Source organism: Leptomonas pyrrhocoris (genome assembly GCF_001293395.1).
Source record: "Leptomonas pyrrhocoris isolate H10 chromosome Unknown, whole genome shotgun sequence".
NCBI classification, from domain to species: Eukaryota; Euglenozoa; class Kinetoplastea; order Trypanosomatida; family Trypanosomatidae; genus Leptomonas; species Leptomonas pyrrhocoris.
This window is the reverse complement of record NW_015438362.1, coordinates 1,381,118-1,406,587: the sequence shown is the minus strand read 5'-3', so window position 1 is coordinate 1,406,587 and position 25,470 is coordinate 1,381,118. Positions and strand designations below refer to the sequence as shown.

Sequence of the window (25,470 nt, the reverse complement as noted above, 5' to 3'; positions counted from 1 at the left end):
CGTGCAGTGCAGCTCTCAGGAGGAAGCGGACTTCACGGCTTGCGTAAAACCGGACCCCCCACACACACAAACACCCCGTTCTTCTTTTCACGCCTTTCTCTTCCTTTTCGTTTCGTGCTCCTCTACAGCCTTCTTACTGGCGTGGAGAAGAGGAACACTTTGTGAGACTGGCTCATCGATATCGACAGCCGCCTCGGTATTGCTTCAGTGGGCATGATTTCGGACTGGAAAAGAAAATGACATATTTTGAAGACAGCCGTGTGCATCGCAGGGTGCTGCGCGTAGCTGCGGCGTTGGTTGACTACCTCAGGCCAGAAGACGCCAATGGGTCGACTAACAAACAGGTCGATGGGGATGTATGGTACGCGTCCATGTTTCTGTACCCCAATCATTGGGAGGTGGGCCGTGGAGGGGCACTGCCGCTACCGAATAGTCCCTACCGCGAATTTCCACTTTGGCCTGTGCTGCGTTACGCAAAAGACTATCTCATCTCCTTCGTGGTGCTCTGTCTGCTGTACTGCGTTGTGTGGCTTCCCTTTTCAAGCGCATCGGCAGTCGTTGACGACGCTTTTTGAGAACGTGAGTGAGCAGAGGCGCCATCGCGTATCGTTTGCTTAGGCGCGGGCTGCGTCGTAAAAGGAGCACACTTCCTTCCTCCGATTTATCCGCTATCTAAATCAACAATAAGTTGGAAGAAAGCTGCTTTGTTTCAAGATGGAATGAGCTCTCGTGGCCCTTTGCAACACACAGGGTTGCTGAGGAGCAGCAGCGCCGCCAGCGACTGTTCTTCCTTCGGTCGAGGAGTCTTGACAATGTCTTTCGTGTGCTTCTCCAAAGCACGCTGAGAAACTCTAGGCCGCGTTTCTTTTGGCCAATTAAAAGAAACAACCGCTGTTACAGAAAAAAATGGAGCTGTGCCGGGACTGCATTGAATCTTCCTCTTCTCTTTATTTCAGTACTGATCTGCTACCCCTTCTCGCCTCACCGTACTAGCCTTGCACAACAGCGTGCAGTTCACCTGGCACGAATGCTCGAGCAACTGTAAAGAGCCCGTATACGCAGACAGACATGACGTCAGTGCGCCAAGTGCAGGTGGAGGAGTTGCGCCTCCGCCTGAAGCGGCGTCGCGACGAAATCTACCACTTTTTAGATGGACAGTTTTACGAGGACTGCCGGCGCATATTGGAGAGCGTTGCAGAGCTGGACAGCGACGGCGTGTTCTTAGAGAACCCCTCGAATCTGCCGGACTACGTCCAGCATGTGGTCCGGCCGATGTACTGGGAGTTGATCCAGCGCAAGCTGCAGCGGTACGAGTACAAGTCCGTTGAGGACTTCATGGCGGACATGCGGAGCGTCGTGAACAACTGCTACCTGTACAACGGCATACAGGCGCCCATCTCAAAGCTGGCACGGACGATGGAGACGCTCATGGAGGATCGCTTCGTGAAGGAGCTGCGGGTGGCCCCTGTGGCTCCGCTGGAGGTGAAAAAGGCGTGTGCGGGCATGTCCCCCGCGGACAGCCGCGAGATTCTTCGTATTTACGCACTCTACGAAAACCTGGATGTGGGCGGTATGTCGGGCAGCACCAATATTCAACTGCGCACGGCGAAGAGTTCCACGCTGCGTCGCATGCTCGAGTACGCCCGCAGCACCGCGGAGCACCGTGACCGCAAGGCACAGGCGCGCCGCGTGGCGAGGGTGTCGCGTGCGTCGAACCGCAGACGGCAACACGTCTCTGTGACGCAACAAACTGCAATGCAGCAGGATGCCGACGTGCATTTCCACCAAGACGTGGAGCCGCATCTGGAGCAGGTGCCGCAGAACGTGCAAACGGCAACGCCGATGATGGAGGAGGTGAGCCCCATCCGCATCGAGGAAGAGGAGGGCGAATGGTTTGACGATGGCGAGTCTGACGAAGCGTCGCAGCCGTGACGTCTGCACACACTGGTGAGAGAAAGGGAGAGACGGCATGCTTGTTACGCTGCTTCTTACTGTTGTTGGTGCCAGCTATAGCGCTGCTCCGCATGGCTTTGCTACCCCAAAAGCAAAAAAAGAAAGAGATACTCACATCAGCACGCACACTGGAGTGAAGTACAGAGAAGGAACGTCTTAGCCGGTACCGCGCCAGCTGCCGCTCAAACGCACGGCTAGCTTTTTAGGTTTTTTTTTGCCGTGTTCCGAACCTCGTTGCGCAACTGTGTCTGCGTACTTTCACAACTGAGGTGCCTATTTATCCTTCCCCTACCTGCTTGTCTTTCAACTTTTGAAGATCGTGCTAACGCGTCACACTGCTGAGCTGTGTGAGCGGTATCGTCGCACATCCCACGCTATCGTACACCCTTCTGAATTAGGTCTTCCTCTGCAGTGGAGCGTTTATTTGGATCACAGTAAGTAGATGCATCGAAAGCGCGTCCGCCCGGCGGAGGTCCATTACTGGCTGATGAAATCGGAGCCGCAAAAGTTCTCCATTGATCAGCTGGCCGCGGAGAAGACTGTACCGTGGGATGGCGTGCGCAACTACGCAGCGCGCAACAACATGCGTGCCATGGCCGTCGGCGACGTTGTTCTCTTTTACCACAGCAACACGAAAGAGCCCGGCGTGGCAGGTTTGGCAGAGGTGGCTCGTCTGGCCTATGACGACTACACCGCGCTGGACAAGACTTCTGAGTACTACTATCCAAAGGCCACGGCGGAGAGGAACCCGTGGCAGATGGTGGATGTGAAGTTTGTGGCGAAGTGGAAGCGCGTAGTCACTCTCTCTGAGATGAAGGCGTGCAAGGAGTTGCAGAAGATGGCGCTCTTCACCCAATCGCGGCTGAGCGTGCAGCCGGTCACCGCCGATGAGTACGAGTTTATCGTGCGCATGGAAAAGGCTGAACAGTCGGCTGCGAAGGTCACGAAGTAATCGTCGTCATCTGAATAACGGCGGACTTGTTGCAGTGCTTACCACTTTCCAACGAGAAAATAATATGTGGATCGTGTCGCTGCTCACAATGCATGAACCTAGAAGAATCCAGAAAGAAAGCAGAAACGTCTGCTCCACCGATGTTCAGCTTTCCAGTTTGGAGTGTGCCTTATGGGTTGTTCTGAAACAGCAACAACAGGAATACAGTAAGCAGCCTATTCGACAAAGCTGTGTTCTGATGCACCGCGAGGTTGACTGATAGCGAACAGATACCCCCCTTTTTTCTTTTACCGTGATAATGCAAGGAAAGTGCTGTGGCCTTTGCGGTTCTCAGCTTTTCTCTCATTCTACCTTCACAGGTTCGTCGCCTTCACTGTTGCGAACATCTGCTCTTTCACCTTCTTCTTCCTTCGACAAATCAGACGGCATAAGTCTCAACCTCCATCTACCTCGTAGAGCTGTTCTTCTTTTTATTTCCCTGCGAGAGCCGTTTGAGGAAGCTACAACCCTCATATTGTTTACAGCTGTTTTCATAGAAGACGCGCCGCGCAGCCCATCGCGGCGAAACAAATAATGTACGCAGGTTACAACAATTCCCTCATGCCTATGCCTGTACCTGCGCCGGTACCTGCAGGGCCGGCAGCTGTCGTTAGCCCTTCTCCAGTGTTGGCTGCGCCACACGTCGCTGCACCGCCGGTGCCCCTGCCAGTGCCTGCTTTCTCCGCATTGCCCTCTCCTTCTCCGTATGTTCCCGTTGTCCCACGTCCTGCAGCAGCCCCCACACTCGCTGTGCCACCGGCTGTGCCACCCGCACCCCGACAGGCGACGTACGCATTCGCTATTCCCGTGCCTGTCCTCAGCATTCCGGCCGTGGCACCTCCTGCTTCCACAACTCCACTTCCAATGCCTTCCGTGGCCCTTCGTGGATCCTCTTCTCCCCCCGTCGCAGCGACAGCAGCGCAGATCGTGCCGGCACCGTGGCTCCAATCCACCACACCGTCCCCGCCTCCTCTCACCGCTGTTCTCAACGCATCGCCGCATCCGCAGTCCGGGCGCGCTGCCCGGCCCTCCATTACGAGGATGGTCACCTTCGCTCTGCCGGGCGAGCGCACGGAGGTGCCTGCCGCGGCGGTGCCCGTCGTCACTGCCCCTCCTTCGATAACTCTCACCGGGTCGCAGCCCCTCCACAGCGCGTTGCGCGTCCCGGCGCCGTCGGCCGCCCCAGTCGTCGTGCCGACGTTGCCCGTACCCTCCTCCGCGCCGAGTCCAGCAGCGCCAGCACTGCGTACCGCCAACACACACTACATGCAAACAGCCACGACGCCCCCCGTGGCGACCCCTACGCTTCCTTCACTGCCGCCTGCGACTTCCTCTTTACTTGCGCTGCGTGTTCCCTCAGTACCCACGGCAGTTTCTTTGCCGCTACCTTCGGGACTCCTCCCACAAGCAGCAACAGCCGCTACAGGTGGTTCTGCAGTGCCTTCGCTTCACCCGGCCCTTGCAGCACCGCCAGCGTCGTGGACTCTAGCCGTTCCTACCCTTCCCATGCCTGCTGTCGTTTCTCGTCCGCTCGCTGCGCCTTTGCCGACGCTCCGCGCAACGGAAGAAGAGGCACCGGCAACTCCACCGCCGCCCCCCGTGGCTGAGGAAGAAGAGTTGAAGATACCAGACTACAGCAAGTGGCTGTACCCGGCACTGCTGAGCACCGCCGCCGCTCCAAAACCTGAAATGAAGTTTCCGCTCGCGGAGACGAAGACCCCACACATGCTACCTCCTGCGATACTTCTGCAGTGGTGCGAGGCGGACGTACTGGCGTCTCTGCCGTTAACGCTGCCACCCGAGTACGTCATTTTTGGAGGTGCACGGTACAGCGGTGCCCCGTTGGATCTCCTGCGACCGCCGTTTGTGCCACAGGTCTCATTTGAGAAGACGAGCGCGTATTACGAGTCGGCAGAGGCGCAGCGCCTTCAGTTCCTCCTCGACCAGCTCGATGTGGCGAAGAATTACCTCAAAATTGAGGTCAAACGAATGGCGGAGGTGCGTCATGTTGCGTCCACACCACCACCACCGGTAGACCCCGTTCCGTCAGCGTCGCGGAGCGGAGAGGATGTGCTGTTGAAGCATGGGGAGGAAGAAGACCTGAGCAAGGCCACCGTGTGGACCACCGCCTACTTCGGCTCCCCACAGCAGCTCAACCGCGTCCTCACGTCGAAGAATGCCGACGGCGTGTTGAGCTCCGCCGGCTACGTGCAGTACCACCGCCGGCAGTGGGGCCTCAAGCGTACTGGCGATACCTTCGTGCTTGGTCTCGGGATGAAAGCCACAGCCTTGCAATTTGCCGCCGCGGCGGGTAAGCTGGACAACGTTGTGCTGCTGCTGACAAAAGGGGCGAAGGATAATGCGTCCCCTCCCCTGAAGGAGATTCTGTTGAAGGAGTCGATGGTGATGATCACTGCCATCTGTGCACCGCGTGTGCGCCCGCCACGCGTACGTCGCCCCGTCGCGACAGAGGAGACATACATGCAAGACACGCACGCCGGCACCACGTCCACCTTTGTGAAGGAGCAGGTGGTGAGCATCGATGACGCAGCGTATCCCCACGCAGGGGCGGTATCGTACCACGCCACGGCGTTCTCTTGAAGGTGTCTTTCTTCCTCGACAAAGGGGTTTCGTGGGTGCATGTGTGTGTGTGTGTGTGGCCGTGCCGCTAAACGTTTTTTGCTGCACGCCACACAAGTAGAAGCTGTTCTTTCTTTTCCTTGGGCTCTTCCAATAGACGTTGCGTTGCGCATGTGCACGATAGATACGGACAATGTACCGCATTAAAAGGGTTTTCAAGAGGGTTCTCGCGTCCCTTTCCCACAACGCCATCTGGTCTTTCGGGCAGCCCACACAGACGTTAAACCAGGAGTGCATTTCCCTCTCGCGGCTAAGTGGTGTAAGCAGCTCTCGCAAGAGAAGGAAAACTTCCTTGCATTTTGCTGGGAGGCACTCCCGAATTGAACGTTTCTTTTCCCCTCCACGCTCTTGATTCTATCTCTTTCTCGTTTCTTGTTCTCTTGACACTTGCGTTCCGACTCGGTAACAATGTCCGTGGAGGTGCGCTCACGTGTTGAACATGGATGCGCTGAAAAGCGAATGCTGGTTTCGGTGCGAGCAGTCGCAGCCAACCTCCACTCACATCGATTTGCGAGACTTGGAATCATACGTGGCGAGAGGCCGGGCAAGTACCTCTTCGGCTGAGCTGTCAAATGGACGTCAGATTGTGTCTGTCAGTGTGAAGGATGCTTCCCAGGGCGATGTGAACAGTCTGCCATGCGGTGCGCGATCGTTACTGATCGAGGAGGGCACCGGCGCAATCGTGTGCCGCGGCATCAACAAATTCTTCGACATCAGCGAGGTGAGCGACGCGTGGCTGAGTGATCCGGCTTTGTGGGCAAATAGTGTGAACCTCGTGTGGGCGGTGCGGAAGATGGCGGGCTTTGTTGTCACGGTGTTTTCTCTCGATGGGATTCACTTGGAAGTGATGAGCAAGCATGTGTTGGCCGGCCCGCACGTTGACGCAGCCCACCAGCTGCTCGCGAAGCTGGACAACGCGCGGCGTGCTCTGATGGCGTCCGACTTGTTTTCCTGGGGCGCTTGCGCGTCGTTTGAGTGTATCTGGCGCGCAGAGGATCATCAGCACCCGGTGCTTGAAGCGGATGTTTTTGATGCTCAGTTGGTGCTGATTGCAGTGCTCAAGCGAACGCAGCTGCGAGAGGAGAGCGTCGGTTTTGCCGCGATGGCGACGATCGCGGCAAAGTGGAGCGTGCGAAGTGCGCCTGCAGTCGTACTGCAGAACAGCGCAGCGCTGCACGACGTGATGGCAGCTGCCGAAACGTGGAAGAGCGTCTACCCGCTCTTCACAGAGTGTCCCATACTGGCCGAAGGTTTCGTGGTGTTAATTGAAGTCGCTGCAGGCCAGGCGGGGCGCCCACACGCCGAATCGCTGCCGTGGTGCTGCCCCATTCGCTTAAAGTTGAAGACGCCCAAGTACGTTGTCCTGCGCGCATTTCGCTCACTCGTGATGGGCGACTCAAATCCACCGATGTACCTCTATCACCAGGGATTCCTGGGCTGGCTGACGGCGAACACGGCAGTTGAAGAAATACGCACGATGATGGCAGACGTTGGTGTCTCGCGGCTCAGCGATCAGTTTGAGGCCGCCTTGCACGCGAAGGCGCGTACACGTTACCGCGACGCGAGCGAGACCGTTGGCCGCGCTCTCGCACAGCTGCAAGACATCTCAGCACGTGCAGCGAATCCGCGCGGCCACTGTCGCCTCTTCGTCCTCGTTCTTTGTGGATTGCCAGGGGCCGGCAAAACAACCGTTTCAAAGGCGTTGCTGAAGATGTTTTCAGCGGACTCGACCAACTCCTCCCTGCATTTTATGGTGCATGTAAGCCGCGACGCCGTGAGCCGCGACGTGGGGCTGAAGCACGGCATCGACGATAACAGCAGCAAACACAAGCAGAGGCGGCTGCGCGCGCTGGTTCACCAGGAGCTGTGCGACGAGATGCGTGATGTAGCGCGCCTCTCCCAGGAAGGACAGCTTAGCGGTCTTCTCGTGTTTGACGCGTGTAACGCCACGCGAGCGAGTCGGCAGGCGTGGCGGCGGTGCTTCCCATCCTCGCTTGAGGGCTACCAAATCGTGTACGTGGACTGCCCCGATGCATCGATCAGCGCGCAGCGAGCTGCAGACCGCGACGACCATGAAGTGCTGCACAACGCTGCGGAGGCCCAGCACGCTCTGTACACGGTGCGCAAGAAATTCCAGCCGCCTACAGCGGAGGAGGCGTGCTGGTACGTGGACACCAACACGCACGCAGCGGAGGCGGCGGCCTTTGAAATCCAACGGCGTCTCATCCAGCAGCTAACGGCGCGTCAAGAGAGGGAAGGGAGCATCGCAGGTCGGCCTTCCGCTTCCACGGTCGGGCCGCCTCCTGCGATGACGGTGGCATCTGTCCGAGCGCAGTTGCAGCAGAGCCACGCCACGCTGCTGCAGAGTCTACTTGGCGTGCCGGAAAGCACCGCCGCGCAGCTGAAGGATGTCGCGTCGTTCTTGGCATTGAAAAGGAAAGCGAAATTCTGCTCCTTGCAGGTGCGGTTGTGCTGCTCCGCGAAGTCGTTGCGGGCGATAGCGGCGGACGTGCTGTTTGCCGCGCTTTGCCCCTCGCTGCGTGCTACCGAAGCACCAGCGAGTTCGCTGGTTACCGCGGGTCGCCGCCTCGTGCGCCAAGTGGCAGCAGCTCTGTGGGGCAACGCGTCGTCTGCTGCGGAGTCGACCGGAGTTGCGGGTACGATTGCCCGGGGGCACCTGAAGTGGCTACGCGGCTGGCTTCTGCACGGGAAAGCCGTGAAGGCACCGTCGGATATTGCGGCGGCGCTGCAGGAACGCTTTGAAGGAGAAGCATCCCGTCCACACGTGACGCTGCTGCATGGTGGTGCGACGACTGCGTCGTCCGTGGAGGATGCGATGCACAAGTACCTCGCTGCGGAGGGGTTTGAAGCCGGTGAGGAAGTTGTGGTACGTGTGAAGTCGTTGCTGCTGGATCGGCACGCCATCTGCTTCGGTGTTGCGTTGAGTAGCGGTCAGGCGCTCCAAGGAGTCGCCGCACCAGCGGCAAAAAGGAAACCCGTTCCTCTTCACATCACCGTCGCCACGGTGGATGGCACTGCCGCTGTCCACGCCGGAGACATGTTTGCGTCGTTTGAGAGGTGGGAAAGCGAAAACGCAGTGCTGCTGGCGAGGCAGCAGACGCCACAGCAGCAGGTGAATCGAAGCCAGCATAAATTCCACAACTTCGTCGAGTTTCAGCTGATCACGGAGGTGGAGTTGCAAGGAGTTGTTGAGCTGCACCTGCAGTGAGCTGGTTGCGTGTGTGCTGGAACGGCAGTAGGCACATGTGGACGCAGCAGGCAGGAGGGCATCGCATGCAGCGGCATGCACCACTTCACAGTTCGCCGCTTTTCCTTTTTTTTCCCGTTTATTCGATGCTTTGGATTCTGCTACGTAAACACCAAATAAAGAATACACAAGCGACATCTTTGCGAATATGTAAGGCGTCGAAATCCCTCTTTCTACGGTCGCTAAGAGGCGAATTCGTTTGGTGAAGCTGCGTTATCGTTTTCGCCTTTGGTCTGCCTCAGGTAAATTGGCTATTTTCAACGTGTCCTTGGCAGGATATCGCTCCTTGGTGTTATGCATCAACTTTCTCTCTCTCTCTCGATACTTCTGTTTCTTGTACTCTTTCTGTTTTCATCATTCAACGCACTCCAATGAAGAGGTCTCTATGCGAAAGGGTGAGATAGCCGAAGGCATCTCAGGCGGTCACCTCTATTTTGGCTCCACATTTTTTTCCCCTTTTGCTTTTCGTTCCAACTCCTTCTAGATGACCGACGTTACGTCGCAGCAAGGCTCAGCCAGCGACGTTGTCACGGCGGTGCAGCAGGTGCGAGACGACTACATGAAGTTTTTCTCTGATGTTTTCACAGACGAGCTGGTCGAGCTGTATGAGGTAGACGGCAGCAAAGATGCGGTGAAGCAGCTGACCGCCTGCATCGAAAGCGGTGTTGCCGTCTACGGGCATCCCATTTACGTGGATGATCCTCATCTTTCATCGTCGTAAGTCTGCATCTCTGTTCACAACCTTAAATGTTGGAGCGTGTCTCAACTAAAAGGGGGTTTCCCCCTTCGAATATGTTCTGCTTTCTGGGACGAGGAACGCTTTGCTCATTTGCTATTTTCCTTTTTTGATATAATGCTGTGTTGAGTGCCATTATCACGCTGGCTGGGGGCGTTGTAGCGTTGAAAGTAGTGTAAGCGGCTGCTGTGCGTGGTGCAACTAACGTAAGCGAGTAACATCGAGCATCACGCGGAAAAGGGTATATGATAGTGCAATCAAAAGCACTAGACCGATATGGGAATCGCAAATGCGCGGCAAAAATTATATATGCCCATTTTAATGGCTCGCCGAGGTCTTCAGCGTAGGTAAACGCATCGCGATGCCTTTGCAAGCAAATGCATTTGTGCCCTCCGAACGATCGGCGCACATGCGTGACAAATCGTCCGAGGAATCGGAACTGCTTGTGTGCTGAGTTTTCGGCCAGGTGCAACCCTTCGATTCTCTTTTTGCCCTTCCTTTTTTTTTATGTTCGAGGTGTCTCTGCCTTTCCAGTCTGCACTCGTCCAGAAACTCTTTGCATCCTCTTGGTCCCCCCCCCAACACGAACTTCTCTTTACACACATACACACCCACACACAGGGTACTAAGAATATCTTCTGCCGCAAGATAAGACATCATAATTCTTGTTCTTTCTGCTCTCTATAGAATTGACGTATGCATCCATAGAACTGCTGACCATGGTTCACTACCTGTTTCGGCGACATCATTCAGTTCTTTCGCGGTGTCGATTTGTTGTCGCGAAGTTGATGTGACGTTTTTCCTTCTTAGTACTTACTATCGCAGTAATAAAAAGTAGAGCGGTCTCCTTTCCTTTCCCTCCTCACTACGTTCCGTCGGCTACAGAAGTAACGACACCTGATTAGCTCTCATGCGGTGCTTTCTTCCCTGCCGTGCGCTGCCGGCCACAGCGGCCTTGCTGCGCCGATCTTTCAGCACAGCGTCGCCGGTATGCAACGCGGCTGCCGTCGGTGCAGCGGCGCCGTTGCCCACGACGAACAGCCCTCTCACCCCCGAAGAGCTGCAGCGCATCGCGCACTTGATCGAGAACGACCCCCGCATTCTGATGGAGGTGGTGGCCAGCATGGACCCACAGAGCCGCCGCCGCTTGGTGGTGGCCGGCGGTGCGATGGAGTGGTTTGGAACGGAGAGCGCTGCGCGAGAAGTCGAGAAGGCGGACGCCGACAAGGACCGCCAGATTTCACCGAAGGACTTCGACCACTGGTTTGAGATCGCCCTAAAGCGGCGCCAGGAAGAGCAGAAGAAGCGTGTGACGGAGGCGAAGCAGACGGCGAGCACGACGACGGTGATGGCGTCCAAGGCACTGCCCTTCGCGGCACTCTTCATGATTGCCCTCGAGGCCGGCCTACCGTTTGTCGGCTTTGGTTTTCTCGACAATGCGACCATGATTTTGGCGGGCGACATGATCGACGGCAGCCTGGGCTTTTACCTGAACTGCTCCGTGCTCGCCTCCGCTGCCATGGGCAACGTGTGCTCAGGCATGTTGGGGATGCAGATACACGGGCTGATCGACAAGGCGGTGCAGAAACTGAACTTCAACACGCCGGTGCTGACGGAGGAGCAGATGAAGGACCGGCGAGTTTTCTTGGCGGGTCACCTCGGTGGTACGGTGGGCATCATGATAGGTCTGATCCTCGGCATGCTACCGCTGCTTTTTCTGGACGGTGACACGACGGAGAAGTCCGACTACGCGATGTTTCACCGCTGGGACGTCAACAACAGCGGGTACATCGAGCTGCCCGAGTTTGAGCAGGTGCTAAAGGAGATTGGTTTGCGGCAGACGGACACGAAGGCGAAGGGTTTGATCGAGAAGTACGGCGAGAATAATCGAGTGGACTTTGAGCAGTTTGCGCAGCTGAAGGCGGACCTGCGTGAGGGCAAGCCGATTTTCGATTAATCCGCAAAAGCTAACTGCGATTGAGTAGGAAAAAGAAAAGCGATACCGACAGGAAACGCTCTCCACTCTCGATGTGCGCGTTCAGCCATGGCGATGCTGGTCTCTCTTCTCCGCCCATTTTTGCCGCGTTGCCCGTCATGTACATTCGTTGCTTTGTAAAGTGCTTCGAACGACTGCAACTTCGGCTTTGCCACACTTGTGGAATAGTAAGTTATTATGCAAAAAGGGAAAACAAATGCGGTGTGGTATCGCCGTGTACGTTGAGCGAGACAGCGTTGACGTCTTGGCTCTGGACGTATTTCAATGCTTCGTTGCGGAGTGTTGACTGGAAAATGTTTACGATTTCTACACTTAGCTTTCATGCGTCAGCACGTTTCATCGTGCGGATGCGCAAACTGCGCTGCAACGTCTACAGCAGCCTGTGGTGCTGGGAGTTCTTGTTGTTTCTGAAATCGTAGAAAAGAAGCGTTATTTCCTCCCTTTTCAAAACTCCCTGCTCTTCGACGAGCACTCGCATTTGCGTGTGTATAGATCGCGAAGCGGATGCGTTTGACGTGCCACTCATTCTTTTTTCTTTGCTCCTGTTCTCTTCTCCCTGCGGTGGTACCCGTAGTTGTTATCATTGGTACTGCTGTTTTGTTTTACTGGCGTTGAGTTGCGCCTTTTGCTTTCGTTGCTCACATCACGAGCTTCTCCATTCGCTTTCTCATACCTTCAATCACTCCACTCTACGATAAAGAACGGGTAAAATATGTCAGACCAGGAGGGAGAGACAACACACCTCGTGGACGACATCAGGGGCGGGTCGGCACGCGGTGGCGGCGCGGCATCGGTCGCCGGCGATGAACACGATTGGCGCACGGCGGGCAACGGCAGCATCTTCTTCGATAACCGCACCTTCAGCAGCCTGGAAGAGATGAGAGGCTCGTTGCTGGAGAGCTGTTGCCCAGGTGATGGTGTGTTGTCTGGTGCGCTGGGCCTTGTCACGACGGCCTGCACACCAACGATGCTGTCGCTGCCGCTTGCCTTTGTGGTGGGCGGGTGGTCCTTTGCAATTCTGTGTGTGCTATTCTGCGTCATCGTCGCGTTCCTGTCCGTGCGCATTCTCGCCCTCGCCTCCCTCTCCGCAGACTCGGATGACTACGAGACGGTCGCCGGCTTTTTCCTCGGCGCGAAGGGGTGCTGGGTCATTCGTTTCATTCTCTTCTTCTACAGCTTCGGCTGTGCCGTGGTGTACCTGAACTTCATCAAAGACAGCGTCACCCCCGTTCTCGTAGGACGGGCATCGTTTTTGCCGGACTGGATGCGCAGCGACACCGGCGGCTCTATCTGCCTCATCGCCTCGATGCTCATCATTACCCCTCTCACCTTCAACTCCCGCTTGGCGTCGCTGCGCACGAAGGGCCTCGTCAGCAACATCTTCACCGTCTTCATCATATTCACCATCGCCTATCGGTTTTTTGTGCCCCAGACAGTCCCCGGTGGCGCAAAGACACACCCTACGAAGGACGCCTCCGCGAGTGCCAACACGGACTTCTCCACGGGACGCCTGGCTGTTGCCCTGCCCTACATGTTCTCCGCTCCCATCTTTGTGTTCTCCTACGAGGTGCAGTCGAATGTGATGGCGGTCATCAAGGATCTGCACGACAGGACAGGCCGCAAGATTTTGGTGTCGACGTCCCTGGCGCTGGGCGTTGTTTCGATTTTCTACGTAGCGCTCGGTATTCTCGGGAGCCTGACCTTCCCGAGGCTGTCGAACGGCAACATTCTGTCGAATTACAATGTGGAGACGGATCTGCTGATGATGGTTTGCCAGCTGATGTGCTGCTTCAGCGCGGCCGTTTCCTTTGTCTTCTGCATCTTCCCATGCCGGCTGGCGGCCTTTATGTTCCTATCCGGCGGTGGCGGTACGAAGATCCCGAAGAGGACGCGTACGAAACTCGGTGTGGTGCTGTCTGCGCTGTGCTGTATCCTCGCCATCTTTTTACCCGATGTGGCCAAGGTCGTGTCTGTGCTTGGTGCCTTGTTTAGTGCCACGCTCTCCATGACCTTCCCGGCGCTGTTCGCCATGAAGATGCGCTCCTCCGGTACGTACTTGACGGGTTGGGTGGATGCGCTGCTGTCGTGGGGGCTGCTCTTTATGGGGCTGCTGTTCTCCGCCATTGGCACCTACATGGCGTTTGTCTTCTCTTCTTAAAACACGTAGACATTCAGGGCTGGGTGGTTAGCTCTTCTTTTTTTCCCCCTTTTTCTCTTCTATTCGTCTTGGCCAATACATCCTCTTTCGTTTCGTAAAAGGGCGGTTTTTTTTTTCTATGGTCACGTTGGGCAGACGCAGTAGAAATTCGCTAGGTGTCTACCGCCAGGGGCACCCAGTACCGACCGTTTTCTCCCTCTCTCCTCAAGAAAGTGTCTTTGGATCTCCGTAGGGTGTGGGAGGGACTCCGCCTGCTTTTTCCTTCTTTGCGGCTTCCGCTTGTACACCTCCAGCCGAGTCAGCTCTACTGCCTCCATGCTTGTCCTCACATCGTGAGGGGTGAAACAAGCTCTCATTCGAACTGTTTGTGTTCTCCATTAAGTTGGGCGCTGCACAGATCGCACCTTTTCCCTCCAAGTTTCGTGGCCATGGGTCCACGCCACGAGGGTCTCGTAGCCATTCGGAAACAGCTGGCTCGCAGACAAGCAAAAAAAAAGAAAGTGTTCTCGCCGCTCTCTCTCTCTCTTTCTTACCACAGATGGATGAGGGTTGGACATGACCAACAAATCTTCCATCCTTTGTCAGTTGACACAGATGGTTTTGATGGAATTTCTGCGAGCGTTTTCATTCACTTCATCTTTATTCTGTTGCCCCCCTCTCTCCTCTTCTCCGAACCCCTCTCTCCTCTTTTTGTTGTCTCACGAATCTCGCAGCCTTGCTTTGCGTATATTTTGTTCTCAAATATACGCGTTTTTTTTTGCGTCGTTGGGATTTATTTGCGCGTCGATGCATGATTTATGAGGTGCTGTCGCGTGTAATCGGGGACATGTGCGTCCGCCTCGGTGTTCCCCTCAACGTTCGATCGATTTCGCTGTTGCTCGACGGCATCTTCGATGAGGACGTGCTCGACATCGCGTGTCAGCGCATGATGGAGGAAGGAAAGCTGGTTGAGTACGACAGAGATTGGTACACCACCCGCAATATGCGTTTCTCGTGTCACGTGAATTTGCTCGTGAGCCGTGAGTACCAGTGGCTCGGCATGACGCTCATTTGCACGGAGAAGAGCTCCCTTGTGCGCTACATCCCAGCAAGCGCGGAACATCGTTTCTTTGAGGTGAAACCCTCCACCGTTGGGCCTCACGCCGGATTTGGACTGTTTCTGCGATCCACGCGTCGTATCCCGCAGGGGTGCGTTCTGTGCGAGTACCGTGGCCGTTCTTTACGGGCGGCCTCGAATGGCGCCATGCGGGGCATCTACGTGGTGCGTGTGCGCTCCAGCGGCACCTTCATAGACGGCGTGACGAAGACCGGCGAGTACCTCTCGCTGGCCACCTTCATCAACGATGACGGCCCTTTGCGGGCCAATGCGCAGCTCATGGAGTACGATGCACACCCCGGTCGCGTGTTCATCGTGGCTATTCGCGACATCGCACCGTCGGAGGAGATCTTCGTCTTGTACGGGGCAACCTACTGGGGCTTCTCCACCTACGACGAGCTGCGAGTGCACGTCAGCGAGTCCACACCGAAAGCGGCGGGTGCGTGCACATCGCAGACAATGCAGGCAGCGAAACTGCTGTCGCAATTGTTTAACTGCCCCAAATGTGGGGAAAAGGTGCCATGGCAGGCCGTGCGGTTGCATGCCGAAGCCTGCGGCGATCCCCTCGCGTCGCAGCGGCTTCTGCATTTAAACTGCCTGCCGAGAAGCGAGTTAACGTCGATGTGCATCGCCGCCCGCATCACCAACAACGAGGGAGTCCGCGCGTGGCGTAAGGCCACCTCTCTTGTGGACCTCTCCAACCCGCAGACATTTGCTCACACGTACGAGGATATTGTGAAAGACCTCGAGTTTTCCTTTGCCGATGTGGACGAAGATGCCAGCCATCAGTGACGGAGGTGTGGCTGCCTGCGAGGTGAAGCTGCGTCGTTCTTTGAAAGAAGTGCTGTATGACGGGTGAGACTTCTCAAATCAAACTGATGCCCCAAAAGAAACTTTGCTGCACACCAACTTCCCTTTCACTTCATAGCCTTTTTTCAAGGCGTGTGAGCGCAGAGGGTGAGAAGAGCTTGTGGACAATTTCTGTGGGACTGCCTCGCCGTGCATTGACGTGCAACCCTGTTCGGTCTCCGTTTGGATTTGTTGATGTTGTTCTGATATGACATGTCGCATCGCTTTGTACAGTTTTTTGATCGCAAGAGTAGACGTCTCTATTTCCACCCACCCACCCGCACACGCACACACACACACACACACACAACTATATATAGATGAACTTCTTCGAATGCACTTCAATCGTTGAACGTCAAATGCCTCTTCAATGACATCCACACGCTCTTTAACACTGTGTAAATTGCTTGACAGAGGTTTTGCGCTGCTAGAAAGAACAGCTCCTCCGGTTCAACTCGTTTCACCCCATCTGAGCGACGCACCAAGAATGGCAGTGCTTACTAAAAAGAAAAATCCTCGCTTGTGCGTTCTAGCATGGGCAGTCCACCGCTCCGCTCTCTCCTTCCCCACGTCTTGTTTTCGCGAGTGAAGTCGTGCTTACGCATCTGTTCTCCATTGGATAAGGCAGCAGCAATACGCGTAAGACCCCGTATTTTTTTATTATTTCGTGCTGACGTTTACCGAAAGGCCTTATACACATGATGCAGGCGACTCGCTTTGCTCTCAACTCGGTCGCCATCCAGCAGGCGACGGCGGCGGCGCGGCGCGTGATGGACCACCCGCAGAACTACACCACCCACCTCCTCAGCACCGTCCTCTTCTCGCCTGATCTCATTCGCGAGCGACCGGAGGGGACGCTCGTCTTTCCCTGGAGGCCGGAGCAGGGCTGCCGCAACGGGTTTAAGTCGGTGCACGGCGGCGCCATCTCCACTCTGGCCGATGCCTTCACTAAAATGCACGTCCGCGCGTACCTCCCGGATAAGCCCGTCAAGTCTGTCAGCTTTGACATCAGTTTCCTGTCTGCCGTCTTTGAAAACACAAAGTGCAGCTGTGTGACGCGGTTGGTGCACCAGTCCAACGACATTGTTTTTACGGACTTCTCGTTCGAGGATGAAGACAGTGGTGCGGTCTACGCACGTGGCACTCACGTCTTGTCGACGGGCGAGTAGGGTCTCCTACTCCTTGTTTTCTACCCTTTTTAAATATGCTTGTCAGCGAGTTCCCTCCCCCCTGTGTGAGCCTCAACAGGGCTTCTAACTTGCCAGTGAATTGCTTTCTCTTATCCAGCCACATTATATGTTTCTTTTCTCCGTTATACCCCTACATTATCTACTGCAGCGTATGCCGAATCTATTTACTCTGGGAACTGGGAAGGTAGGGAGCACTGTTGAGACCCTTGAATCACTTTGAAGGTTTTGAATGTCTTTTTTTTCTGCGTTCGTTCACGCCAAAGTCAAACAGCAGGTGATTCAGCGTGAACTTCACGGGTCTCTCGTTTTGACAAACCTTGTGCACTCACAGATGGCGAATGTCTCCGGTGTGCGGAGGTTTCGTCGCGCTTAACGGACCTGCATCACTCTTTCATTTCCTCTCCCTTTATATTTTGAGGGTGGCTCTGCCCTTCTCTGTTGCAACGCCCAGCATACAGCTCTATCTGCCTTTTTTTTCCCTTTCCTTAAATAGCGAAAGAACGGAGCTTCTTCCTGCCATGGACGACGTGGAGCTCAGTGAGCTCGTGAGGAAGTTCCAATCTCTTCAGAGGGAGGAGGTGTCGAACCAGATCACAGAGCGCAATGCGGTGGAGATTGTGAACTCGCTGATTCAGAAGAAGCTCGTCGACTTGCTCTTCACCACGGACGCCAAGGAGTACCTCACTTGGGATGAGCTGAAGCGCGAGATCGTGGACGAGGTCGTGGCCAACGGCGGACGCCTCAACGTCGTCGACCTCCCTGGCCTGCTCAGCGTACACACCTTTCAGGTTGAGCGTGTGCTGCCGAGCGTGCTGGAGGAGAACCCCTCCATGATCCTGGAGAGCGGAGAACTCATGACGGAGGGCTACCTTGATTCCATCGTGCTGGCAGCGGGCGACCTGCTGCGAGAGCAGGGCTCGCTGGCCGTTACGCAATTCGCTTCCATGCACCAGCTTACCTCCGTATTTGCGAAGGATTTGCTCCAAAAGGCGATCGAGAAGGCGCTGCTGGACGCGGTTATGCAGAGCTCCTCCCTCTACACAAAACAGTTCGTCAAGCTGCAGCGGATGATAGTGCGGGCTGGCCTGCTGGCAGCGGAGGAGCCCGTGCGGCTGGACGCCTTCTACAAGCGCAATGCGCTCTTTTTGCCGCTGCTGGACACGGTGGTGGAAGCGGTGCGCACTGAGCTGCCCGGCAGCTTCGACAACTACCACACCTACGTTCCACGTGTGTTTGAGGCGAAGCGCACGGCGGAGGTGCAAAACCTGTACGCGTCCAACGGCTACATCGAGTACGCCCCGCTGCAGCGCCAGGGCATCCACAACCCGCGTCAGTACCTCGTGGAGCACTACAACCCGGCGGAGGCGGTGTTGGACGGGCCGGAATCGCCGTCCGCGTCGCCGACTTCGAGCGGGTCGCCGCATGGCCGCCGCGGTCGTCGCAAAGGGCAGGGCGGAGGGAAGCCAGTCAATGCAGCGAAGGAGGTGGGACGAACGCTGGTGCGTGCGAGCGCGGAGCACCCTCTCTGTGGGTACCCCCTGGCGAACGGCTTCGTGTCGGATCGCTTTATTAGCAACTTGCCGGCGGTGCAGAGCGTCGCGGAGGGCGAGGTGCTCGCAGTGGACGTGACGGAGCAGCTGCCGCTGTTTGTGGAAGTGGAGAAAGACTGGCCGGCGCTGGAGCCGCGTCTGCGCGAGCTCTACCCTGGACTGGAGAGGGTGTCGTTGGTCGCCGAAAGCGTATTGCTCTCCCCTGCTGCGGAGGAGAAGGTGAACGCCGCTCTCCCAGCCGCATTCAGAGCTGCGAGCAAGTCGAAGTTAAATCCCAGCGCGGTGGCAGCGGACACCATTGCCTCCGTTTTGAAGCTGCCGCGTGATCGCTATGCGGAGGTGCTGCGGGAGCTGAGCGACATGTGGGCCGACGCGATCGACGTGGTCCAGCAGCAGTTAGGAGCATCCGCTGCGAAGAGCGCCGCTGCCGAATTGAAGCAGTCGCGGGCGTCTCTGCAAGAGGAGTTGGCTGCTCGCTGGATCGACCTTGGCATCCTTGCGAAGGGCGTGGAATGGGCGGTAGCGCAGCTGGACGAGCAAGTCGCTGCGGCCATCGTGCGCAACGTCATGGCCACACACGCGTACCACTTGGCGCGTCAGGTAATTCGCAACGAGAGCCTCGACTCGCCAGAGCTGAGCGATAAAGTTGCCGTGGCGCTAAGTGACGTGAGCCAACCTGCACAGCTTAAGAAGGCGCTGCAGCCGTTCTCGGAGAGTCGTCGCAACAGCCTGCAGCCCATCATCACCACGCTGACGGGCAAGTCTCTCGAGCCGTTTTTGGAGACGCTGCGCGAAATGGGCAGCTCCGGCGTGATCGCCGTGGCTTCCTTCCACGCGCCGAGTAAGAAGGTCGAGCGGGACGTCTACACACGGATGAAGGAGGCCGCCGTGGAGGAGGCAAGGAGTTCTCCTGCCTCGTCGGAGGATGCCGCGGCAAACGGCAGGTTGCTCTCTGCGATTTGCACCCTCCTCATCCACCTCGTCTTTCACTGCGCCGTGGACATTCCCGGCAAAGCCGTCGGCGGCGTGGTGACGCGACTGATGGCGGAGACAGCGGTGCCGAGGACGCTCGAGCCGGCGAAGGAGAGCGTCATTTCCGCCCTGCAGAACAACGCGGTGGGGAGTGCCGGGGCCGCGTTGCTGGAGGAACTGCGCCAGGCCGTGCTGGCCATGGCGTAGAGGGGGAAAGAACGAAGGATGGCAGCAAAGAGCCCCCCTTATTTTTAAAACGTTCTGTTGCTTTTTAGGGCAACCTATCAAGCACGAGCTTTCGCGTGTCAGCTGATCAAAAGGCGAGCAGCACGTCAACCGTCCACTTATCGAGAGCGTTAATCGTGTTTTTCTTCCTCAGGGACTATCGAAGTTGTTGTACATGCAACCGCAGCTAACGTGAGCTACAAGTAAGAGAATCCGTTTCGCTCTCATTCCAAGTTTTGGGAACGCAAACAGCATGCTGCTTTAGCGGGTTGTCTTCGAATTCTCATCCTCCCCCAAAACACAACAACAACAACAACAAAACACATACCTTTCCCATCGTCGCTCGCTCTCTCTCTCTTCCTCCTTCCGCACTCAAAAAACAAATTGTGGACACCAACAATTGTCCGTTTTTTCTTTGTTCAATACTCGTTGCTATTGTTATCTCTGAGATGCGAACTCGCCCCACGCCTTGCACGACCACGAGGCAGAGGAGACAAGCATCGCTGCCCGGGGCCATCCAGCTCTCCCTTTTCATATTTTGCTCTGCTCTCCTGCTTTTCAACCTTTTGTGTGCGCACAACCCGATTGCGACTATACACATTTTAACACCCCCTTTCAACTCTGCTCGTCTCACCCCCCCCCCCCTTCGCCACGTCCGCTCAGCGGCTTGTCTTGCTCCGTCTTGCTCTTTTTTTAAATTATTAATATCCTTCGCCTCCACAGACGGCGACACTGCATGCGGTGCAGTCGCCGCTGGTCGAACATGTGGTCCAGTCACCTATCCACGAAGCGCACCGTGGTCGAGGCGTACGAGCACCTGGCACACAAAGGCGTCATCGAGCACGACGATCGACAAAGAAGAATGGCTGAGTCGTGCACCCCGCTGCTGCGCTTCATTGAGCAGAGCCACGCCGAAGAGGATGCAGGCAAGGTCACCGCGTTTACGCGGCCGTGGGTGGCGGCGGAGAGAAAGACGGGGCAAGGGTGGCTCCAGTCGATTAGCGCCGTTCCATCGACCGTGTGGGAGGTGCTGATGAAGCGTGCCGGCCAACTCTTTCCGGACTCCGTCACGCGCACGCTGGGCTTTCTCGAAGCAGAAAACCTCGGCGTCGTGGAGAAGCGCGGCCTGTACCTGTGCGGCGACGTGGGCATTGGCAAGACAATGATACTGGACCTCTTTGGCCTCTGCGCCACCCCCTACCCCAAGCGCCGCTCCCACCTGCACTCTTTCATGAGTGAACTGGAGCATCGTCTCTTTTGCGCAGAGGCGGAGCTGACGGCGCGGCGCCGCAGAGTGCAACTGCCGGCGGAGCGAAAGGCACTTCGTGCGCTTCGCCCGATGGATGTCGTGGTGCAAGAGGTGCTGCAGGAGACGCCGATTTTGTGCTTTGATGAGTTCCAGACCTTCGACGTGGCCCACGCCGCCCTGCTTGCCGCCTTCTTCACCAACGCCTTTCGGCAGGGTCTGTTCCTGCTCACCACCAGCAATCGCCGACCGGAGGAGCTCTGCCACGTCTCCTCTTCCTTCAGCGCGTTCCTTCCCGTGCTGCATCAGTACTGCAATGTCGTCGATTGCGGCGACATTCGCGATTATCGACTGAAAGACGCGAACGAGTGTCATCATCACCAGGTCTTCTTGCACCCCAACTCGCGAGCGAATATGGAGCGACTGGTGCGGCGCATCGAACACGGATATCGAACGACGAACCATCATGATCGTCTTGACAGCAATAGTGCAGTGGAGTGGATTAAGGAGGACATGCTGTGGCACCACGGCCGCGGCGTGATCGTTCCTGTTCGTTGCGGCGGGTGTGCGATGTTCGACTTCACCGACATCTGCGGTGCTCGCGAAGGCTTTTCGTCCGCTGATATGCAGCTGATCGCGTCGCAGTTTCACACCGTTGTTGTGACGAACGTGCCGCACATCGGCAGAGGCAACTACAACGCATCGCACCAGTTCATCGTGCTGGTCGACGAGCTGTATCAGAACAACGTGAAACTGCTTTTTACATCGGTGGTGCCGTGGAATCACTTATTGGACCCCACGTACGCAGCGCGGGACGCACGGGCTATCGGCGATGGCGCCGACGGCAACACGTTGGGCGGCGGGAAGAGCAACATCCGTAGCAGTGGCAGCGACGGCGAGTACTACAGTGAGGGCGAAGACGATCGCAGCGGGTACATGGCGCACTACAACTTCCATAATGAGGAAGAAGTTGTGAGTTTTGCTCGTATTCGCAGTCGACTGAATGAGATGGGCTCCGCCTCCTATTTGCTGCGCGACCACCGCCAGTTTGTCGTCTCCGATTTTGACTTTTCGGCGTTTGTAGACCCCGATATCCAACGCAAGGTCTGTTCGTGATTTGCGGGTGTGTGGGGGAGCAACCGCGACGAGAACGAAAATGACTGCTTTTTGTTTGTTTGTTCTTGCAGCGTTCCCACCTCCTTCTCTTTGGCTCTGCGCATGCCCAAGCACATGTGGCCTTCGTTTTCTTTTTTTCTTCTTTCAATTCTGCTGACCACGTTGCACCAGCGAATATGCATTAAAGTGAATGACGTCCTCCTTTATGATGAGGATTATTGTTCCCCTGAGAGCAATATGTATGGCCAACGTCACAGCAGTATGTGGACATGACCTACATGGCCTGAGCCGCGAGGCGAGTGAATCGCTGGGGGATCTTTCAGGCCTCTTCTCATTAAGGTCTTTTTGTTGTTTGCTTTATTTTGCGTCAGTTATGTACGTTTCGCACTTTTCCTCTGCCTTTCCTCTCCCTCTTTTCTCTCCCCCGTCGGTTTCCAAGCTGCGGTGATGGAGCGACGCTGGTGAACTCAACTCGACGCCCAGCAACACACTGCAAGCCCGCATCTTTACGGGGCCTTGCCCTTTCCTACTGTTTTTTCCGTTGGCGTGCTTTGATCGTCATGACGGAGAATGCACAGCGCGGTGGCCCATCGTGGACGTACACGCAAGACTTCTACACAATGGCGCTCGCCGGGACCTGCCTGAAGGTATTCACGGATGAGATGAAAGGAAAAGGGCTGTGCGCCACGCGAGCCATCGCGGCAGACGACGTCGTCCATGAGGAGACGGCGCTGTGCTGCTCGCAGAACATGGATGACTACAACATCGGCGTGCAGGTGTGCGCCTTCTGTCTGAAGTCACTCGAGACACCTCGGACGCAGGTGGCGCGCAACGCACACTGCAGAAAGGCAGCTCTGGCCCTGCCGCATCACCAGCTGCACATGCCGGAGTCCGCCGTTCCGTGTCTTTGGAGGGAGACAGGGTGCACCGATCTGTTCTGCAGCGCGCGCTGTCGCGAGGCGGCCACTCAGAAGTTTCACTGGGTTTCTTGTGCGGGCCGCCTTACAGCAGAGCAGCAAGCAGCACGCCGTGAATTCCTCCAGTACGACTGGGTGCAGAACGGCGTAGACTTCAGCGACACCGCCATGGTGGGCTTCCGCATTGTGGCTCAGGTGTTGTGTGCGCACCGCCTGCACGGCTGCTCCATGAGCGAGGGCTTCGCCCCTTACGCGCAGCTCATTCGCTCTCCTCTCGCGTCCTTTTATTTTAGTTATTTGCTACTCGACAACGTGCCAACGGCCGCGTCGTCTACTGCGGAGGTGGCTGCCCACGCTGCGGCCGTCAAGGCAAGCAAATCAGATCCGATGGCCATCCCAGAGGTGAGGGCTGCGTACACTGTGGAAGGACGCAGTAAGGCGGCGATGTGCAAGGAGGGCGTGGCATTGCTGCAGCGCCTGTTCGATATGAGCGATGAGGAGCGATCCTACTTGAATGCATCGCGGTGGTCGGAGCTGCTGGGGGCGGTGCTGCTGAACGGCCAGGATCGTTCGCCGCCGTCGCCCTACGACCTGCACCGCGATCTCGTCGCGTGCCTACCAGACGGCGAAGCCCTCATGAAGGAGTTTGAGCATAACGTGTTGCAGACGAGCTCTTTGACCGACGCCGCGGACCTCTCGCACAGCTCTCGAGGACAGGGCATCTACGGCGTGGGCTGCCTCTTCAACCACTCGTGCGACCCGAATCTGAACGTACAGTACGCCGCTGTCAACGACGAGACGCTTTCGGTGGTGGCGCTGCGCGACATTGCGGCCGGCGAGGAGCTCACGATCAGCTACATCGACACGTCGCTGCCCTACGCGGTGCGGCAACAACAGCTCCTCGATCATTATCTCTTCGAGTGCAAATGCCCTCGTTGCCGATGTGAATCAAGCGAGAACAAACTCTTCACTTGAGGACGCGAAGCAGCGTGCCTGACAGTTATGTAAGCAATGGAAAGAAATGGATGGTGGTGACGTGTTGACATGGTGCTTTCTCATTCCTTTTCGTGTCTTCAACGCATTGGCGCTCTTCTCTTGTGTGTGTGTGTATGTGTGTGCATCGCAGCGATGTTTTCCTTTCTCCTTCACAGTTCTTTCTCTTTGTTCTCCCCTCCTCCTCCTTTCCATGCGGGCTGCAACGAGCAGTTTCCTTGCTCCTCGCCCGAAGGAAACTCACACGGCATGGTTTCGCTAAAAAGAACGCTGTTTCAAGTGCGTTCACTGAAGCTTTTTTTTTGGTTAAGGGTATTTTCAGGTTTTCCCCTGCTTACCGACCGATGGCAAACTGTGTTGACCGGCGCTCGCTCTGCTTTTTATTGTATTTTCCACGTAGCGCGCCCTGTTTCGTATTTGTACGAATGATGCTTGTTTTCTTAACCGCTACGCAATTCCGTCTAGTGCACGCGTCTTGGTACATCAGGAGAGTGGCCATCCCTTTCTCCTCTTTGTTTTCGTATTGTTCTGAACCGTCTACCCTTCTCAGTTTCCTGCACGCTCCACCTTTTGTACTCTCATGGCAGCTTTTGAGAATGAGGACTCAACCGATTGCGTCTCTTGACTTTTTTCTCCGATGGCGCCTTCTCCGCTTCCACCTGCACCGGCTTTCTGTTTGTACCACGACAACTTTCTCCTCGTCCTCTGTTGCCCATCTCTCCTTCTTTTTTTTTTGCTTGTTGCTGTTGCCACGCACCAACATGGAAATACCTCACGCCTCCTCACCCTCCACGCACCGTCTAAACGGTGTGCACTATTTAAATAAACAATACTAAAAATACATCACCGTTGCCAACACCCCAACGCTGCAGTAACTAACCGTTATAAAAGTGCTCGTCTGTTTTCATTACTTTCAAGCTCTTTTAAACAGTTTTTTGTTTTTTCTTTCTGCGTGCTTTTTCTGTGCGTAGTATTGCGTGTGATTGTGAAAGTGCAAGAGACTTTGGGCGGTAAAAGGGAAATACACCGACAACCGTAGAGCCTCTCTACCCACTTCTTTGTCGACCTTTTGCTGCTTCTTTTTTTTTTGTTATTATCTTTTGGCACTCTCTTTTCCCTTCCATCTTTCTTCCTCTTTCGTTCTTTTTTTCGTTTTTAGCCCACACTGATCGAAAGTAAAACAGCTGATTGCTCAGAGAAAGCACTTTATTAGTTTATTTTGCACATCGTCAGTTTCTTTTGTCCGAACCGCCTTCAGCAACACACGACCTGGTTCACTGCTTTTAACTGACTTGAGTGCGTGCTGGTTGCGTCAAGCATCCACTGACACACTTTTGGTTTCTACGCAACGCTACTGAGAAATTTCAGCGCAGATTTCTCTCTCGCGTGCTTTTTCTTCTTTTTTCTTCTATTTCGTTTGTTCGCTTTTTTAATTTAGATAGTATTCAGAAAAAGAAAAGAACGGTGTCGCATCCGTTTTATATATTATAAATCTATATTTTTTGTAGTGATTGGCTGACCGGTTTTCAGGTTGACGTGTCCGCGAAGTCATTTTTTTTTTGTTCTACCACAGC

General features: G+C 55.9%; 12 protein-coding genes across 16 annotated transcripts; all 12 read left to right on the top strand.

Moving 5' to 3' along the window:
* Nucleotides 1–992: 992 nt before the first annotated feature.
* Nucleotides 993–1,932, top strand: ABB37_04145 (putative DNA-binding protein; the record flags this gene model as incomplete). The annotated part of the gene is made up of 1 exon (XM_015801720.1): nt 993–1,932. Exon 1 carries the CDS (start codon nt 1,069–1,071, stop codon nt 1,930–1,932), a length of 864 nt encoding a protein of 287 aa, XP_015660340.1. The 5' UTR covers nt 993–1,068.
* A 336-nt stretch (nt 1,933–2,268) lies between these two features.
* ABB37_04144 (hypothetical protein) lies at nt 2,269–2,905 on the top strand (the record flags this gene model as incomplete). The annotated part of the gene is made up of 1 exon (XM_015801719.1): nt 2,269–2,905. Exon 1 carries the CDS (start codon nt 2,396–2,398, stop codon nt 2,903–2,905), a length of 510 nt encoding a protein of 169 aa, XP_015660339.1. The 5' UTR covers nt 2,269–2,395.
* A 421-nt stretch (nt 2,906–3,326) lies between these two features.
* On the top strand, nt 3,327–5,545 carry ABB37_04143 (calphotin-like protein; the record flags this gene model as incomplete). The annotated part of the gene is made up of 1 exon (XM_015801718.1): nt 3,327–5,545. The coding sequence occupies exon 1, from the start codon at nt 4,451–4,453 to the stop codon at nt 5,543–5,545; it is 1,095 nt and encodes a 364-aa protein (XP_015660338.1). The 5' UTR covers nt 3,327–4,450.
* Nucleotides 5,546–6,003: 458 nt separating this feature from the next.
* Nucleotides 6,004–8,813, top strand: ABB37_04142 (hypothetical protein; the record flags this gene model as incomplete). Its single annotated transcript, XM_015801717.1, has 1 exon — nt 6,004–8,813. The coding sequence occupies exon 1, from the start codon at nt 6,024–6,026 to the stop codon at nt 8,811–8,813; it is 2,790 nt and encodes a 929-aa protein (XP_015660337.1). The 5' UTR covers nt 6,004–6,023.
* A 415-nt stretch (nt 8,814–9,228) lies between these two features.
* ABB37_04141 (hypothetical protein) lies at nt 9,229–9,573 on the top strand (the record flags this gene model as incomplete). Its single annotated transcript, XM_015801716.1, has 1 exon — nt 9,229–9,573. Exon 1 carries the CDS (start codon nt 9,337–9,339, stop codon nt 9,571–9,573), a length of 237 nt encoding a protein of 78 aa, XP_015660336.1. The 5' UTR covers nt 9,229–9,336.
* A 635-nt stretch (nt 9,574–10,208) lies between these two features.
* On the top strand, nt 10,209–11,545 carry ABB37_04140 (putative mitochondrial hypothetical protein; the record flags this gene model as incomplete). Its single annotated transcript, XM_015801715.1, has 1 exon — nt 10,209–11,545. Exon 1 carries the CDS (start codon nt 10,499–10,501, stop codon nt 11,543–11,545), a length of 1,047 nt encoding a protein of 348 aa, XP_015660335.1. The 5' UTR covers nt 10,209–10,498.
* A 612-nt stretch (nt 11,546–12,157) lies between these two features.
* ABB37_04139 (putative mitochondrial amino acid permease aap11ld-like protein (AAT29)) lies at nt 12,158–13,742 on the top strand (the record flags this gene model as incomplete). Its single annotated transcript, XM_015801714.1, has 1 exon — nt 12,158–13,742. The coding sequence occupies exon 1, from the start codon at nt 12,297–12,299 to the stop codon at nt 13,740–13,742; it is 1,446 nt and encodes a 481-aa protein (XP_015660334.1). The 5' UTR covers nt 12,158–12,296.
* A 712-nt stretch (nt 13,743–14,454) lies between these two features.
* Nucleotides 14,455–15,630, top strand: ABB37_04138 (hypothetical protein; the record flags this gene model as incomplete). The annotated part of the gene is made up of 1 exon (XM_015801713.1): nt 14,455–15,630. The coding sequence occupies exon 1, from the start codon at nt 14,533–14,535 to the stop codon at nt 15,628–15,630; it is 1,098 nt and encodes a 365-aa protein (XP_015660333.1). The 5' UTR covers nt 14,455–14,532.
* A 647-nt stretch (nt 15,631–16,277) lies between these two features.
* ABB37_04137 (hypothetical protein) lies at nt 16,278–16,856 on the top strand (the record flags this gene model as incomplete). 4 transcript variants are annotated; one of them, XM_015801712.1, is made up of 1 exon in its annotated part: nt 16,278–16,856. In XM_015801712.1, exon 1 carries the CDS (start codon nt 16,386–16,388, stop codon nt 16,854–16,856), a length of 471 nt encoding a protein of 156 aa, XP_015660332.1. In that variant the 5' UTR covers nt 16,278–16,385. The 4 variants fall into 4 exon arrangements, with proteins under 4 accessions (XP_015660332.1, XP_015660331.1, XP_015660330.1 ...); XM_015801711.1 differs by having other exon boundaries at nt 16,311–16,856; XM_015801710.1 differs by having other exon boundaries at nt 16,315–16,856.
* Nucleotides 16,857–17,327: 471 nt separating this feature from the next.
* On the top strand, nt 17,328–19,606 carry ABB37_04136 (UFL1 family protein; the record flags this gene model as incomplete). Of its 2 annotated transcripts, none has more annotated exons than XM_015801708.1 (1): nt 17,328–19,606. In XM_015801708.1, exon 1 carries the CDS (start codon nt 17,396–17,398, stop codon nt 19,604–19,606), a length of 2,211 nt encoding a protein of 736 aa, XP_015660328.1. In that variant the 5' UTR covers nt 17,328–17,395. The 2 variants fall into 2 exon arrangements, with proteins under 2 accessions (XP_015660328.1, XP_015660327.1); XM_015801707.1 differs by having other exon boundaries at nt 17,335–19,606.
* Nucleotides 19,607–20,072: 466 nt separating this feature from the next.
* On the top strand, nt 20,073–21,986 carry ABB37_04135 (putative ATPase; the record flags this gene model as incomplete). The annotated part of the gene is made up of 1 exon (XM_015801706.1): nt 20,073–21,986. Exon 1 carries the CDS (start codon nt 20,361–20,363, stop codon nt 21,984–21,986), a length of 1,626 nt encoding a protein of 541 aa, XP_015660326.1. The 5' UTR covers nt 20,073–20,360.
* Nucleotides 21,987–22,424: 438 nt separating this feature from the next.
* On the top strand, nt 22,425–23,878 carry ABB37_04134 (hypothetical protein; the record flags this gene model as incomplete). Its single annotated transcript, XM_015801705.1, has 1 exon — nt 22,425–23,878. Exon 1 carries the CDS (start codon nt 22,547–22,549, stop codon nt 23,876–23,878), a length of 1,332 nt encoding a protein of 443 aa, XP_015660325.1. The 5' UTR covers nt 22,425–22,546.
* Between the last annotated feature and the right edge of the window lie 1,592 nt (nt 23,879–25,470).